Genomic DNA, 16,600 nt, shown 5'->3' with positions numbered 1-16,600 from the left:
CTCATAATCAGCTTACGGCTCAGTTAATGCAATCAAATACATCTTTCTTTTACATCAACCATGCTGGATTATATAGACCATTTTTTGTCAGATTATGTAGTATACTAATGCAAAACACATTTATAATTTTAAAGTCATCTCAATAGCCTAATGGATTCTCAACATTTGATTTAGCTTTGTTGATTTTGTGCATAATGTAGAGTGGAGTGTCTCTCTTAGACTCTACTGGTGTGTCAAGTTTCATGTGAGCCAGTGGTTTTATAAAAGGAATAATTTCATAAGCTATCTATGCTCCACTCACAATTAGGTTCTTTTTGATCATTGCCAGACTCTCTAGGCCTTTCATCACTTAACGTGGCCAACCACCGCCTACTACTGCAGGAAAAGAAATTTGACTGACGCAAAAGGACCAGTCACAAGTCTGCGATTTTGACACGACGTTTAGAAGGACACAAATCACGTCGGACCAATACAATACAGGGGGTCTTTGACTTACGACGTTGATTCGTTCCTACGTCGCGTCGTAAACCGATTTTCGGTGTAAGTCGGAACATACGTACATACTGTACGTAAATACTATACTGTAAGCACTTATCCTATCCTAACACCTATCCTCCTCGGTCCCGAGCCGCGTAACCGTGTATTCTTCCGCCGCACCGCGCACACCAAACACGAAGTTCACGTTACGACGTTTACGACGCAAAACCACTTTTTGAAGTCAAAACAAGGCTTTATACAGTAAATGGATGATGTGTCGTAACCACGAAACATCGTAACTCGGGACTGACGTAACCCGAGGACCTCCTGTAGAAGAGGCAGTGCAAAACAATACACGGAAGTACGTATACACGGATGTATAGCGAGCCAATCAGAATGCAGCTGGTAGAATAAGTATCAGACTCTTGGTTAACCTGTGGGCGGTGCGTCTGTGACTGAGACTAGTGGGGAATCAAGCCCTGTAAATCTGCCTACTAGACACTGTTAGAATTGAACAAGCAAAGCATAGAATGAATGAGAGCACAAGCGAGGGAAGAAGCATAGGAGTGTGCTGAGAATGCTTGTTTAGAGATGAATTCCCATTTTGATACTTTTTAAACAAATCTAATTCCATATATCATAGTAAAACAAACGTTAGCTTCAAGCAGAATTGGAGTATTGCAAAATGTGCTGTAACATTTACTGTGAATTTAGGAGGTGCCTGAATAAGTATGTAAACATTAATCCTGAGTTTCCAGTTTGAATGCTTTTAACTTTGCTGCAGTTAGACTCTCAAAACCTACTTCTTATTTGTACTGACCCTGGCATTCTGTAAAGCTCATCTGCAGTTGTACAGCAGAAAAAGCATGTATATGGACAGAACAAAAAAACTAATTAGCTCTACTCGTTTACTTTTTATTTTAATTTAAATGTTGACCTAAAAGCTCTGGTCAAACTGTTTATGCAGATTCATGTCTGAAGTCATTTTTCAGGTCATAAACCCATGACTGCCAATTTAAATGACAGATATTGAGTCCTGGTCCTAAGTCAGATCTCTCCTTCCCTTGCTCTGCCTGTTGTGGATGAGGACAAGGGTTGTATTAAATTAATGAAACTACCCAGCTGTGTGGACTCATGACCTTTAACTGCGAAAAATAAGGTTTCTTTAGTTTGATGTGTCAGAATGATTAATGCAAAAGTCCTGGATGTGATGCAGTGGGGCATAGTTAAACATGTCCCTTAACCCGGAAGCCTTGACTGACTTAATTGGACAGTGATACCATTGTTCAGGTCAAATGAAACTAATCTTAAAACTGAAATACAGCAACGTGGCTTAGCTTCAGTTAGTCACAATCATTGCAAACGACCACTGTCATTCTGCAGGATTTACCCACTTTGTAGGATAAGGGCCATCTCGGTTACATTTTAAAATCATTTGAAAGGTAATTTTTCAGCAGATTAGTTTTGCAGCAGTGTAATTTTTTTCTAGGACTGCTTCATGAGTTCATTCTGTCTACTTTATTTTTCTGTTCACATTGGTGTTGTGCACAAAGCCAGAGGGAGTGAGTTTGAGCACTACATGCTGGGATGCCTGCTAAACCACAGTAACTGCAGGGATGTGTGTTAAACCAAACTGACTGCAGGGAATTCCACAGTGAGTGTAGTGGAGGGGTGCGTACATAACGGCAAGGTTGTTAATTGAGGCCATTTAAGCTAATCTGGGAAGTCACTTCTTACTGGCTCCCAGTAGATTTCCACCATCAGTGGCCCACTTTCCACCACGTTAAATGTGTCCATCCCAAAACTGACAAAGCATGAAATTATTCAATTGGAACGGCTAAGCTCAGAGTTGCTCAGAGACTCGCCCCCCCCTACCCACCCCTTTCTGTAATGGCAATCAGACATCTGGACGCACATTGTGTCAGAAGCTTTTTACTTCATGCTCCCTGGTAGCTGCCATGTTGGGCTCACTCTCTTTGCATAAGAACTGTAATAGTGTAGCTCTAGGCTTTTGCCTACTGTTTAAGATTCACAAGCGTGAGGAGTGCAGTGCAGTGTGCAGTGGCCTCCTGACCTGGTTGTAACAAAGTGTGACGTCACTTCTGTGAATCTCTAGGTGAAACTGACAGTTAGGACTAGAGTTATGATTAGACTTGAAAGTTTAGTCCAAACCTGAATTGTCTACACGGGTTTGACCAAAATTACATTCCAAAACCAATCCAAGTTTCTATGTTTACATTTTTGTAAACCTAACATGACTAAACTTGACGTTTAGAGTCTGAAGTTGGCCTGAGCTCAGGAGAGTTCTGTCCAAAATGAACCTTAACTCTCCTATCACCCAGAGTATACAATACACACTGACAAGATAAAATAAAGGATGTAAATTATGATCTGTCCAAAACCAAGGTGTTTATTTTTCCCCTCGAAAAACTCTAAGAAATTATAATAACTATGTGTGGGTGACTGCAACATGCAACTTTTTTAAAAACCTTTTGAGTTAATGGAAGATGAAAGGGGGAATAAACTAAAAAGAGGAAAAAGGATCTAGGCGGAATATAGCGTGATCTGATGAGAAATGGAAACTGAAATTTCCAGTGCTGTTCCAGAAAATCACATCTGAATCTATCAGGGGCAGTTGGGTCTTATTGGATTTGGACAATATTTAAAAACTGGAACATGATTTTGCAATATCAAAATAAATATTGTTATTATATAGTTTTCAGAGCACAGTATGAGTCTTTGAGCCTTTAAATGAGTTCTAATAAACTACAAGTGTTTTTATGTTTTTACATTTTATTTATTTCAAAGTAATTAGAATTACATTTGCCCATCTTTAAGTAAAAATCCTAATCCTGACATTTATTTATAAAATGTTTATTTATTTATTATTTTTTCAAAATCTACTGAAATATGAAGTGCGTTTCACCAGTCTAAATATTTGTGGTGTTATATTACTGTGTGTTAATTCTTTATGTTTGATGAGTTTTTCAGCATGCAAAGCTGATTAGATCAAAGCCAGGTTCTGGCCCAGAGCCACAGCTCATGATTATTTTCTCTATAGAGTCACTGTAGACATGTCTTATGCAGAGGGGTATCCTAACTAGAACTAAAAAGAGAAGGATCTCCACATCAGTGATTCACATCTGGTCTCTGCTTTGTGTTCTGATACAGGTGGTGCCTAGTCTTAAATCAGTCTGCTTGTAAACAAGTTGGCTAAATGTGGAGCCTGTTTGTCTGAATAAGTCTGATAGAAAACGTAAAAAATGAACTGATGGACACAGGGGGAACACACCACACTCCTCACAGGCAGTCACCCGGCGGAAACCCACGCAGACACAGGGAGAACACACCACACTCCTCACAGACAGTCACCCGGAGGAAACCCACGCAGAAACAGAGAGAACACACCACACTCCTCACAGACAGTCACCCGGAGGAAACCCACACAGACACAGGGAGAACACACCACACTCTTCACAGACAGTCACCCGGAGGAAACCCACGCAGACACAGGGAGAACACACCACACTCCTCACAGACAGTCACCCGGAGGAAACCCACACAGACACAGGGAGAACACACCCCACACTTCACAGACAGTCACCCGGAGGAAACCCACGCAGACACAGGGAGAACACACCACACTCCTCACAGACAGTCACCCGGAGGAAACCCACGCAGACACAGAGAGAACACACCACACTCCTCACAGACAGTCACCCGGAGGAAACCCACGCAGACACGGGGAGAACACACCACACTCCTCACAGACAGTCACCCGGAGGAAACCCACGCAGACACGGGGAGAACACACCACACTCCTCACAGACAGTCATCCGGAGGAAACCCACGCAGACACGGGGAGAACACACCACACTCCTCACAGACAGTCATCCGGAGGAAACCCACGCAGACACGGGGAGAACACACCACACTCCTCACAGACAGTCACCCGGAGGAAACCCACGCAGACACGGGGAGAACACACCACACTCCTCACAGACAGTCACCCGGAGGAAACCCACGCAGACACGGGGAGAACACACCACACTCCTCACAGACAGTCACCCGGAGGAAACCCACGCAGACACAGGGAGAACACACCACACTCCTCACAGACAGTCACCCGGAGGAAACCCACGCAGACACAGACAGAACACACCACACTCCTCACTCTACAGTGGTTTATTATCCTTATGCTTCAGAGATGCGAGTACTACAAAACACCTTAGAGTTCCTCTCATATTTCCACATTTTATATTTGAGTGTGGAAACTTCAGACTGTTCACATTCTCCAGTGTAGTCTATATGTTATTGTGAATGTATTGTATAGTTTGTGTCCCTTGATGTTTAAATAGAACCATAAGGAGTTAGGGAAGGGAGTCCTGTCAGTCTTTTATAGAAATAGGAATAGAATATAGAAAGAAATACTCCTAAATGTACTTGATAATATTAAAAACATCTTGGGTCATGTGTACATGTGTAATCCAAACGGTTTATGGATCCACCAGACTACATTTTGGTCTCTGTCGGAACTGTAATAGATCTATGAGGAGAAGAATATCATAACCGTAACCTGATATGTCAGAAGTCTCAGGATTTTTCACTGAAGCAGTGTACTAGGGCACCGCCACTTGAGCTGACTGCTGTTTGCCCTGGTCTTTGAGGAAAGGTTTGTGACCCTGGCTGCTCAGGGACATGGATGCAAAAGCAGAGTTATTTCCTTTGTCCTCCACAGTGAAATCAGAGAGAAATACTTTGCAGCAATTGCCCCCAAATTCCTGTAGAATACTGGGGATACAGGAGTATGGGGGGGAAATACACAGGAACATGTGCAATGGATTTTCATTTTCGCCCTCTGCCCTCAAATATACACTCTCACTGCCGAGTCCAGTTCACAGATCACTGCACTTAGTATCATTCAGCTAATGCTTTTCCTCAGGGCTTTCTGCAAAAGGGGAATGCTTTTCCATAAATCTTTCGCCCACTGTTCATATTTTTTTGTGCACCAATGATGTCTCTGGCACAGAAAGCCTAGTAGGGCACAATATACTATACAGGACTCTCTTCATGCTACGATGACCTGTTTTAAATTACTAAAAGCAGAACATAGCATCATTTGTACCAATTAGTGTATTTAGTGCACATTCATCCAGGAGCTCTATTCAGGACTTGTGTATGTCATTCCCAAGATGAACTGACGCTGTATCGGCCGCAAAAGGAGGCCCTACACCGTACTAATAAATTACTGTGGTCTAAAACCAGGTGTTTCACTTTCATTGTCCAACCCCTGTATTCCTACCAATATTTTGATTTAGTCAAATTGTTAGCTGAGTATAGCTAAATACACACTTTTAATAGAATATTTGTTGGAATAGCTGAGGTTCATAATCCTAGAGTGGCTTATAGCAGAAGCAGTTCTGCATTCACTGTGAGTCAGCACGGGTAATGAAGCAAGAGCGGCTGTCCATCCGGGTGAACTGCACAACCTCAATTAAAACTTCAAACAATTCGCACACTGTGTGGACCACAGCACAGAATATTTGATTGAGGCCAGTGCGTTTTTTTTCCCCGTGTGCCCATTTTTTTTTCCTCATTCACATACGAATGATGCACACATGTCATGTTTCTGTACTGAAAGAAGAGCCATTCCGTGAAGTTAAACTGGAATTTGATTACCTTGTGCTCATTAGTAATTGTAGAGGTGAGTGGCCTGCAAGGCAATGTCATTTTCTCTTGGAGGATCCTGTCACCTTGGGCATTTCAGACACCTTTCTTATGGCGGCAACTCAAGATAGTGTGTGACTGACAGGTCCTCAGTAGGCAGTGGAGCCTGTGAGGACCTGAGGATAAGCATTGAACTTTGAGTATGAGTAGAAAATGTGCTATCAGGAGCGTAGCAGGTGAAGCAGACCTGATTAGGTTAAGCACATTGCTTCTATGTACGTTAATGCATTTGTGTAGATAAAAATACTGATGTAAAGGAATTAGTATTCATAGCAGCTTTACTAATGATAAAAGACACATACATGTTGTAGTCTCCTCAAGGAGTGGTTACTATATGGCTGACAGATATACGTTGTAGTGCTTCAGCATAGTGAATATGTATTGGCCTTCAGTATTATATATGTTTAATCACATGTAATACCTGTTGTTAAAATGTTGTATTAATAATACAGATTTATGAATTCTTACTCTGTGGATGTATTACATTTGCTACCCAGCATCCTGAATATTCGTCATTAAAAGGAAACTGTATTATAGACTAGGTTTAGTTTCAGAAACGCAAACAAAAATATTTTAGAGAGTGAGTTATAGATTATTAATGCAATGATATTTTTTTATTTCAAAATACAAGAGTGTTGTATTATTAACTCTGTTTTTCAAAACCTTTTTTACCACATTTTCTTTAGTCCCTTCATTGCTTAGAGGCAGCAAGGTTACTTCACTCTTGCTCTTGTTTGTAAAACTATAATCCAAATATTTTAAAAATGATAAAAACATACATTCATATTTGTGTCCAAATCTCTGGCTGATGCTGGGGAGGTACCGAAGGTCGTTCAGATAGACAGTTTGAGGTCAGTCACCCAGCAGTTCTTTCCACATACGCGGCCAGATTCGCTAGTTGTCCACTGTGAGTGGGCCTCAGTCATCCATGGTGCTGTCTTTTGCCAAAATTCTGAAACACCTGTTCGGAAATTGGCAGGAGACATACGAAATGAGGAAAGTTCAGATATATTGGTTTCGGCACAGATTGCTACCCTTTCAGCCGTGGCTGTGTCAAGCTGTGGCTCTGTGTGTCGCCGCAGCAGATCGAATTACGAAGACACAGTGAAGCCTGCGCTAAATCATGCTGAATGTCTCCTGTGCTCTGAGCTTCCAGGTCTTCTCACAGTTACTGCATTTGAATGAAGGGCCATCACAGTGTGTTCAGCTGAATTTGAGAACTTTGAAAGCTGTAATAATACTGTCATGGTATGTTAAGACCGCATTAGTAATCTTCTTATTGGCTTATAGATTCCACGAAAGTCTGTTGCTCAAAAAGCGGTTAGCCGAATTTATATGGCATTCAGACCCAACTTAAAGGTCTAATTACTGTCATATCGGAATACAAAGATTTAATCATCTTTTGGCAGAATTATTTAAGCTGTTAACTGTACTTCATTATTAAAGAGTTTTATCTCCGGAAGGATTTCCAAAATGGCTTCTTTACTGGAGAAAGCTAAAGTCATCTTTACTGTAAGTTAATGTAATTTAAAGTAGAGAGACTTTACTGGAGCATTACCGTTAATCTTTTCTTCACCTTTGTTTTCCAAATGAAGTAGAAAATTAAAGACAGTAACTTTCACACAAAGCCCCTTTCTCAGCGATGATTTGTTGATTAGCTTTGTCTGAATTTGCTATTCTCATCTATGTTTGTATCCCTCCTCTCTAAATGAGTGAGTCACTGCATTAATCAGCTGAACACAAGTCAAGTTCCAGCTGCTTTAGTTTGTCACGCTTGTTTTCGCCTGCAGATGGAAACAGCAGAAGAGGAGAAAGGAGTCGGTGGCCGTCCAGACGCTTTATTCATTGGGTAGGCTGTTGTGGCAGCGCTGGTGGGCTGTTTTAGGGCAAGGGGTGGAGGGTTGCCCATGGCAACCAAAGGCAGAGCAGCCACAGACATGCCATCTGGTCAAACTGGTGGGAGACATATAGTGTTAACAATTCACAACTTTTATAGAAATTCATATGCTAGCAATTTGAACCAACTGCCCAAACCATCTGTTTTATTAAGGGATGCACTGATATGGGATTTCAGTGTGTTTCAGTTACTTATCTGTCAATGCTAACATCTAAACATTTATAAAATGGTGAAATTGAGACTAAATCCATCTGGACTAGCATTTCATATATTTATGTACTTGTCATCGTCGTCCAAAATTTTTTTCTTTTTAGTTTACTGCATCATTGGAAAACAGCAGCTGTCCGTCCTGTATTAAGTTATTGTTTTGGGGAGATTTTTTTTATTTTTTTTTGGACAGCAACAATATCTATCCTTCTTGCAATAAAAGAACTGACAGTTCATTTTTTTCAGTAGGGTGTATTGTTTACTTGTTGTTCGTTTCAGTCATTCCAGGCCAAACAAGACAATTATACATTGTTACGTTTATTCTAGGTTTGCTGAGCATTCACAGTGACAAACCTGCAGTCATACCAAAATATGTTATCTAAATACATGTATTTAAAAAAAAAATGGTGACATACCTTTTATTTGGCGATCCAGTCATCACCACACTGGGCTTAACACACTCATGGGGGTTGTTTGCATGGAGTCATTTTTACAAACTGGAAACACAGCAAGAGGTGGTAGATGGAAAAATGAGTCAAAACAGCGGCAGAAATTCCTCCACTGTACAAAAAAAGAAGGTACACTACAAAGAGAAAATGTTAGGAAAAAGTTTGTCCCCTGTTCATTGTTTGTCTTTAACAAACAATGTGCTCTCGTAGTGTGTTTATAGTGTCACATCTTTTGATTTCACATCCTGTTTTTAGTTGATTTTAGATGCCTTTGTTTCATATTTCGTACTCAAGATGAACCGAGACTAATCTGATCGGGGGGTCTCGGTCCGCTTGTTTGGTGGAAATGATTTAGTGACTTAATTAGACATAAATTAATATTTATGTTTCTTTATTTTAAGGGTTCAAATGTTGGTTGGAAATATCGGTTACATCCAAATATCAAATGCCGATCACTTTTAAGCAGTTATCTACCAATACTAGCATTATTGTAGTAATTTTGTGCATATTTTTGAGCTTCTCTTACCAACTGAATTATTACTATATTGATATGATGAATCATTCATATTTAAACCACATTTATTTTTAATTAGCTTTCCCCCAACCCCCTGAAATGGAAAAGTGGAAAAGATTATGATGATGATGATGAGGATGGCTTTCCCCCAGAAAACTCTTGGGGCTTCACCTTAGAGAAGGGAGTGGTTGGTGGTAGTTGTGGTTGAAGTGGATGCAGTTTGCAGTGTGTGTTTTTACAGTGTAAAGGTGATTCTACAGATTCCACTGGTAGTATCCGTTTTATGTAAGATTTCTTCACACAATACAATAGTTTTACTACATTTTAGTTACACCCCTGTCTCTAAAACACCTGTGTTTTAATTCTGTTATAAATTACTGTGCAGTCCTCGAGAAACTTTCACATCCCTTATGAAAGTGTGAGCGTGCAAATGCAAGTGAGAAAATGACACTGAAAATGAAAGAGAAAGGTACCTTTTTTCCCTTGTATTATGCAAAAGTGAGAGTTCATTTAACATTTATTTCCAGTCAAAATACCAGGTTTTGCACAATTCTAAAGTATTGAAAAGCTTTAGACTTATTGTGACTTGTAACAAATATGTATGACTAAGTTTGGCTGAGTTGATGACAAGTCTGCCACACAGCCAATCAGAATAAGCAATGAATTTGTCACCCACCTTGAAAAAGGCTCTCTCTTCCAGTCCATTCAGCCTCTAAGGCTTTCTGGGATTGGAGGAGTTTACCAGGGGGACAGTTGCGATGAAACATTTTTTCATGTGTCCTCTCTCATAACAATCATGCATCCAGACTGCACTGAGATTACTACAGGGGTATGAATTTCTGGAAATGCGCTTGAACCCCTGACCAGGCGTGACTTAAAATCTCTGGAAGTGGATTTTGAGGCTGCTGAGAGCTAGACTTGGGTGCAGTGGGGCAGTGCAAAACACAGGTCCTCAGAGCAGTATCACAGGGCTGTGGTGTGTGTATATTCTACATAGTACTGGCAACAGTTTCAATGACAGCTGCCTCACAACCCTTATCTATTGCATCCAAAATAAGGCTAGCCTCCAGACTGGTGGGGGGTTTCAGAACTGGCAGGAGTGAGGGATCTACTATTAAACTGCATTACTATATAATAATATATTGTATTATAGCATGTTTAGATGTGTATTCCATGGCAAAAATTGACATTATTTAATTTATTTTCTGTCAAAACACAGTTAAAGCCACTGCTAATGTATTTTTTTTTTTTTTTTTTTTAGGAAAATAAGTTAACAGTGGCTTTAACTATGTTTTGACTAGAAAGGAATTAAATGATAATTATGTGATAAGGTGGTCTCTGACTTTAGAACAGTACAGTATGGACATGGACAAGCTGATTGGTCATTACCATGTGAGCACCGCTGGGACCAGCAGGTGGAGGACTCCTAAACTGGATTCCAAACACTTAAGAGCAAGCCAATCAGACTGAGCCAGGCTTTGTCTCACCTCAGAGAATAAAAGCTGTGTGTGCTCAGGTGCCACTGAATTCTTCAGAAGTTGCAAATTGTCAGATTTTTTTTTTATTTTGTATGAGTGTGCTATAAAAGAATATCATAACATTAAAACTGATTGTGTGAAGGTTTTTGGGGCACTCTGCCCTGGTTAATAGATGATTTCCAATTTTGATGAATGCAACTATGCAACATCATAGTAGGATAGAACGTGAAACCGGTGTTGTTTAGCATCACTATATAAATACATCAAATTCAAATAAAATGTATTTGTATAGAGTTTGTGGTGTTGTTGCAAAGCTGCTTTTCAGAAGTTCAGCAATAAGACAAATGTTCAACAAAAAAACACAAGACTGGTGAGTAAGCCAAAGGTGACTGTGACAAGGAAACACTCCTCATACCTGTAGGAATCCACCTCTGGTCAGAATACTTATAGATTATTAATGAAAAGCCTCTATACCACCACATAAGACAAGTCATAGTGGTGATGGTAGTGAAATATTCTGCATTGGTCCAGTGTATGTTACAATTTCTGTTATTTAGGGTTTTTAGTTATTCTCTCTAAAGCTTGTAGCCATAGCTAAGAAAACAAGCAGTATCATTGTAGCAGCAAAAGTAGCTATTAAACAGTGCCCGTGGAGAACAACTTTATGGGCAAGCATGAATATATTATATGGGTAGAAGATATGGGTCTGCTGCCAGAGTAGAGAATGTCTTGATTCCACTTTCATGTTGAGCTACAATGGGGTTATGTGCTAGATTGCATGCAGAGAACTGGGCAATTAGTGCTCTCCTCTGAGTGCATTTAGCTGCCCTACAGCACTGCATGAACAGGAGGTTCAAAACTTCAAATGTAAAAGCGATTCAAACTTAACTGTTAAATGCCTTCTGTGCAAGCAATGGAGTATTAGCAAAGATGTAACGGGATGCATAATTCAGCTCAGTGCGGTACACTGGGCCTGGTGTGTAATGGTGGAAAGGGTCCATCAAGTCAACAGTTACATTTTCATGGGCTCCTCTTTTTCTACTTGTAAAGCCTGTGCCTGAGTGCATTTTTTCCATTTAACCATGAAATGACTGTATTAAAGAAAAGATTAAGTAACCGGTGCTTTTTTTTTTTTTTTAAACTTTGTTTTATTTTGTTGTGTGTCAGCTGTTTTTAACATGTCACATTTGTGTGTCCACAGTGAGCACGATGTGGGTGAGGATGACATCTATGACTGTGTGCCATGTGAAGATGAAGGAGATGATATCTATGAGGACATCATTAAAGTGGAAGTTAGACAGCCCATGGTGAGTGCACCACTTCACTTATAATGATATGCGTGGTTTACTGGTGTGTGTGGGTGTGGGTGTGTGAGAGAGAGAGGACTGGCTGGTGACTTGTTAGGCTACGTTAGCAGTAGAGGAGGTAAGTTACAGTAGGCAACTATTATCCTATGCAAGTTTGCTACTTGTCATCCGTAAAGGAACTAATTCAGGGATCGATAATACAATTTCCCAGAAATATGCCACCTCAACATCACTTATTCTTGACTGCTAACTATGTAACATAACAAACGATAACCAAGGAATTAACCAAAAACAAAACTCAGTACTCCTGGTTGTAGTTTGTGTCAAACCCATATTAGGAACTCATAGATTAAGCTGTTTATTCTTCCTTAACAAAAAATTAATGTAATTTTTCAAACTTCTGTTGAACAAAAAATGTTTTTTAAGCTAATACATTTTCTCGTTTCTATGTCACTGGATCCTTTGGAATATGAGTCCATTACACAGTAAATATATGAATAATTCATGCTACAAGACAGCTACCACTTTTGCACGTTAAAATTATGTTGCATTAATGCAAGTCTAACAAGAAACCTGAGCACCATCATAAAACAACAAATGTCAGTACCAGGTTTGGCAAAGCGTGCCTGATTGTGTCTTACAGTGCCAGCTCTGCAGTGTGTGGTTGCATGTAACAAAATTCATATTTTGACTGCTTATCAGACTCATAATTCAAAAGGTCCAGTGACCTTTGGAAGAGAATATCATATTTGGCACAATTTTGGTCCTCGATTTCCTCGACTGGCCACATCTGGTGTCTGCACACGTTTGAGAGCACTTTTAGATGCTGCTAGAAGAAAGCCTACACTTTTTTCCTGCATTGTTCCCAAGGCTGTGTGTGTGTGTGTGTGAGTTCTTGTGCTCTGCTTACGTATGCCACTTTGCCTCCTTAATGCTGCAGATTAGATACATGCAGGTGAGTTCCTGATCTGATCCTACTGCATATGACTGTCTTATGCCCCCAGTGCTCTTTTCTCTGTTCCACGTAGTGTCCAGTACGTCCACACCTGCAGCTGACACTGTCCTTCATAGTAGACCTCTTGCACAGTTGTAAACAAATAACTTGGACCTGCTTAACTGGGGTGTCTCTGGTGATTTCAGTTTAAATTAGAGTTGATTATAAAATTCCATTAGAGAACATTAATTTGTAATTTGAACAGGACATTTAGCAGAATGTACATTAAAAACAAAACCTTGAGATAGATTCTAACCATGTTTTTGTCAACAGAGATTCAAGAGAGGGCATATTTACTTGCTGTGAATGAAGGTGTCCAAAGAGCAGTAGCTGAAATATTTAAATATTGCTCTGAATTATTTGATTTGTTTACAACTGCACAGTTGGTTCATAGGATAAATACCTTACTAAACCCTGCAGTTCCTTTATTCCCCTCATAATGATACAGCCCCGCTACAAATGTGTTTTTTTTTTTTGTGGGAGGAATGTATTGAAATAAGTAGGTGGTCATTCTCTTTGAATAAACCGTCAGGCAGTAGGAGCAGATCCCTCTAAACTGATGCCCATCACTCTAGCTGATCTAGAAAGTGCTGTTCAGTCTCAGGGAGGCAGTGGGAGCTTATTTTAAACCACAGAGTGAGGAGAAGAGCCCTCCTGCTGAGTAAAATCCCCGCTGGGCACCGCCTGCCTACACACGCATAGCTCATCTGTGTCATCAGCTACAGCACTGAGGGGGAAAAAAATGATATCTTGGCAAGCAAAATCATCTTTAATCTAGTCAGTGTTGGTTATATTTCTCATTATGAGGATGTTGTATAAAAATGAAAAGATGATTATAACAATGTCTAGTGATTAGGACTGTTTTAAGGTATTTTAATGAAAAAAAAAAAGTCTTTTTTCATTGCCAAAACAACATTCTCATTTATTTGTGTAAATGCCATCCTCTCAAACACACAAGCTCAGTGACTTAATTGGGCAAGGGGCAAGATAGCTCTAAAAATACACAGGTAGCTAGTCAGTGGCACAGAGATGGCTCCAGAAAGAGCCAGGAGGAGAATAAGTGAGCTCGACAGGGTGTTTCCCCAGACATAGTCTGTGCTCTCGAGTGTGTGTGAGTCTGAAGCTCTTATTGTATTAGAACCTTCCTCCCGCAGTCCTGTGCCTTCAGAAACACCTCAGATCTCTTCCACTTTACCACCGCAACTGCTCCCAGCTGCTGACAAATCTCAGCCTGGGTTACACGCACACTGTGATGTAACTGGGCTATGTCTGTAAAAGCCAGTCACACGTGTTTATTCTGTTCTGGAGTTCTAACATGTCCACACCCAAATGTGATGGTGTGGGGCTCGTGTGGGCAGTACTGCGAGATAGAATCTAGCTTGGAGACTGAACACAATCTGTTTTCCTTCCATTCTAGTCAGTTCTTCTAGTCAGTTCTTTGAATATCCCACCTCTCTCTCTCTCTCTCTCTCTCTCTCTCTCTCATATTCACTCCCTGTCTCTCTCTCTTTCGCTAGCTGGTGTTCTGTTGTTAGATGTTTATGTATGTACAGGCTGGCTGCCTTGGCTGAGGTGACTGGCCATTCCAGATGTGCTCGGTGTATGTGCAGCAGACCCAGTTGTTCATTAGAGATTTTTAGCCCAAGACTGACCATGCTTTCAGCTCACTGCTGTCTCAAAAGCATCCAAAAAATTAGCATTGCCACAGCAGTGCTGGAATCACATTACATTTCATCCATTGGACCCTGCTCTAGTGGATCAGGTATTTCCTCGGTCCTTACAGTGAATTGTTTTATTTGATTAAAGAATTTTTCAAATGATTTTCAGAATTTCCAGGTGTATGCCAACCTTTAGTCCCTGTCAAATGTGATTCATAGCATCTGTATGCTTTTGTTTTGTTTTTTGTTTCTGTCAAATATTTTTTTTGTCCCACACTGTGCTTTCCTGTTGCCACCTTTGGTCTGCTTCCTCCAAAATGTAGCGGTTCCTCTAAGAGTCTGGTTTTTGGCACATGCGTTCAGACAAAAACAGAGCAGTGCTTTCACCTGCAGAATGGCCTACAGTGTCGTTTGTCTGTGTTCTTGCTCTTTCCATCACAGAAAATGGGCATGACGGAGGACGACAAGAGGAACTGCTGCTTGGTGGAGATCCAGGAGACCGAGGCGAAGTACTACAAGACACTGGAGGACATTGAGAAGGTGAGTGTGTGCAAGCTGAGTGCTGAGTACTTTTCTACAGCACTCCAGAGAATCTCGAATGAGGACAAGGTTACAGTGACATTCCGGACAGAGATGACTGGTGAGGGGAGTCAAAGGAAGAGAATGGGAATGTTCCTGACAGAAGAAGAGCAGGTGTGACTAAAATAGGACCTGAGCTAAAGTAGGGCTTTATTTGACGGGGGGTGCGGGTTGGCACCTTTCACCTGATCCAAAAATAAATCAGGTGAAATAAATACATCAAAAAGGAAAAAAAAAACGGCCACCACCATTTCCTTCCTCTTTATTATAATCTTGTTAGACAGGCTTTAATATTGATATTATAAAACTTTAATATCAATATTAACTGTATTATTAGTATATCCTCAATATGTTCCATAACCAATAAACTGGTCAGAAGTTATTCTCATGAGGCCAGAAGTGACAGCTACAGTCCAGATTTCTTTAGCTATTGATTTCTACTTCCACTGACAGTGAAGGGTGGCATGCGTGGATGAGTAAACAAGCCACTGCAGCCCAGCTTGTCATGAATTACAGTGTTAACAATAGACTACATAGAAACATGCTTGCCTTTGTTAATACATGAATGACTAGCAAATATGCTGTCATTGATACAGTACAATAAGGTACATATTAACAGCTATTCTACCCCTGATATTTTCTTTCAGTTTAATTCCTATTTTGAAAGACAAGGGTGCAGAAATATATGCAATGTTGAGAGAGAGAGAGAGAGAGAGAGAAAATGAGAGCGAGCAAGTGAATGAGAGAGAGAGAGAGAGAGAGAGAGAGAGAGACTCTGGCCTGTACTTTATCTTGCCCAGAGGAAAAATGACTCAGGGCTTAATGAGAGAATACAGATGTCCTCTCAGCAGATCAATACTATTGGCAGAGTACCTGAGTGAGTCCTCCAGGCATTACTTATGCCCCCTAAGACATACATGTCTAACGTGTAACAAACACACCTTTAATTTAACACTTAGTGAATCATTCAATATGTGGGTTCCAACCCCAACCGTCTGTCTGCTGTCCTTCTGTCTGTCTGTCTGTCTCTCTCTCTCTCTCTCTCTCTCTCTATCTATATCTCACTCTTTCTATTTATCTATCTCTCTATCTCTCTCTAACTCTCTCTCTCTCACACACAAGTTTTCTCCTGAAAATCCACACAAGGCACCTGAATGGAAAACAGGATTAGAAAAAAAAAAACTCACAAAAAGTGTTTTACACTTGGACGAGGTGAAAAAGTGGGCAAAAAAAGTGATGGAAACGTTTTTTGAATAAACAAAAAGGTTTTAACTGGTTTGTACCTACTGTGCATGTGGCGCAACCCATTCAGA

The 16,600-nt window shown here is 40.4% G+C and overlaps 1 protein-coding gene across 6 annotated transcripts in view; it reads left to right on the top strand.

Annotated features, from left to right (window-relative positions):
• The window catches only part of vav2 (vav 2 guanine nucleotide exchange factor), a 185,499-nt gene that overhangs the window by 137,276 nt on the left and 31,623 nt on the right, over positions 1-16,600 (top strand). For 4 of the 6 annotated variants that reach the window (XM_066645361.1, XM_066645366.1, XM_066645365.1 and 1 more), the window contains exons 5-6: positions 11,951-12,056; positions 15,150-15,248. In XM_066645361.1, coding sequence (XP_066501458.1) covers positions 11,951-12,056; positions 15,150-15,248 — 205 coding nt within the window. Of the gene's footprint in view, positions 1-11,950; positions 12,057-12,996; positions 13,012-15,149; positions 15,249-16,600 lie in introns of all 6 variants that reach the window. The other 2 variants (XM_066645363.1, XM_066645362.1) reach the window with 1 other exon arrangement.

This window comes from Hoplias malabaricus, chromosome 15 (genome assembly GCF_029633855.1).
Source record: "Hoplias malabaricus isolate fHopMal1 chromosome 15, fHopMal1.hap1, whole genome shotgun sequence".
Lineage (NCBI taxonomy): Eukaryota > Metazoa > Chordata > Actinopteri > Characiformes > Erythrinidae > Hoplias > Hoplias malabaricus.
Note: the sequence above shows the minus strand (reverse complement) of the source record. Positions and strands in the feature narration are given on the sequence as shown.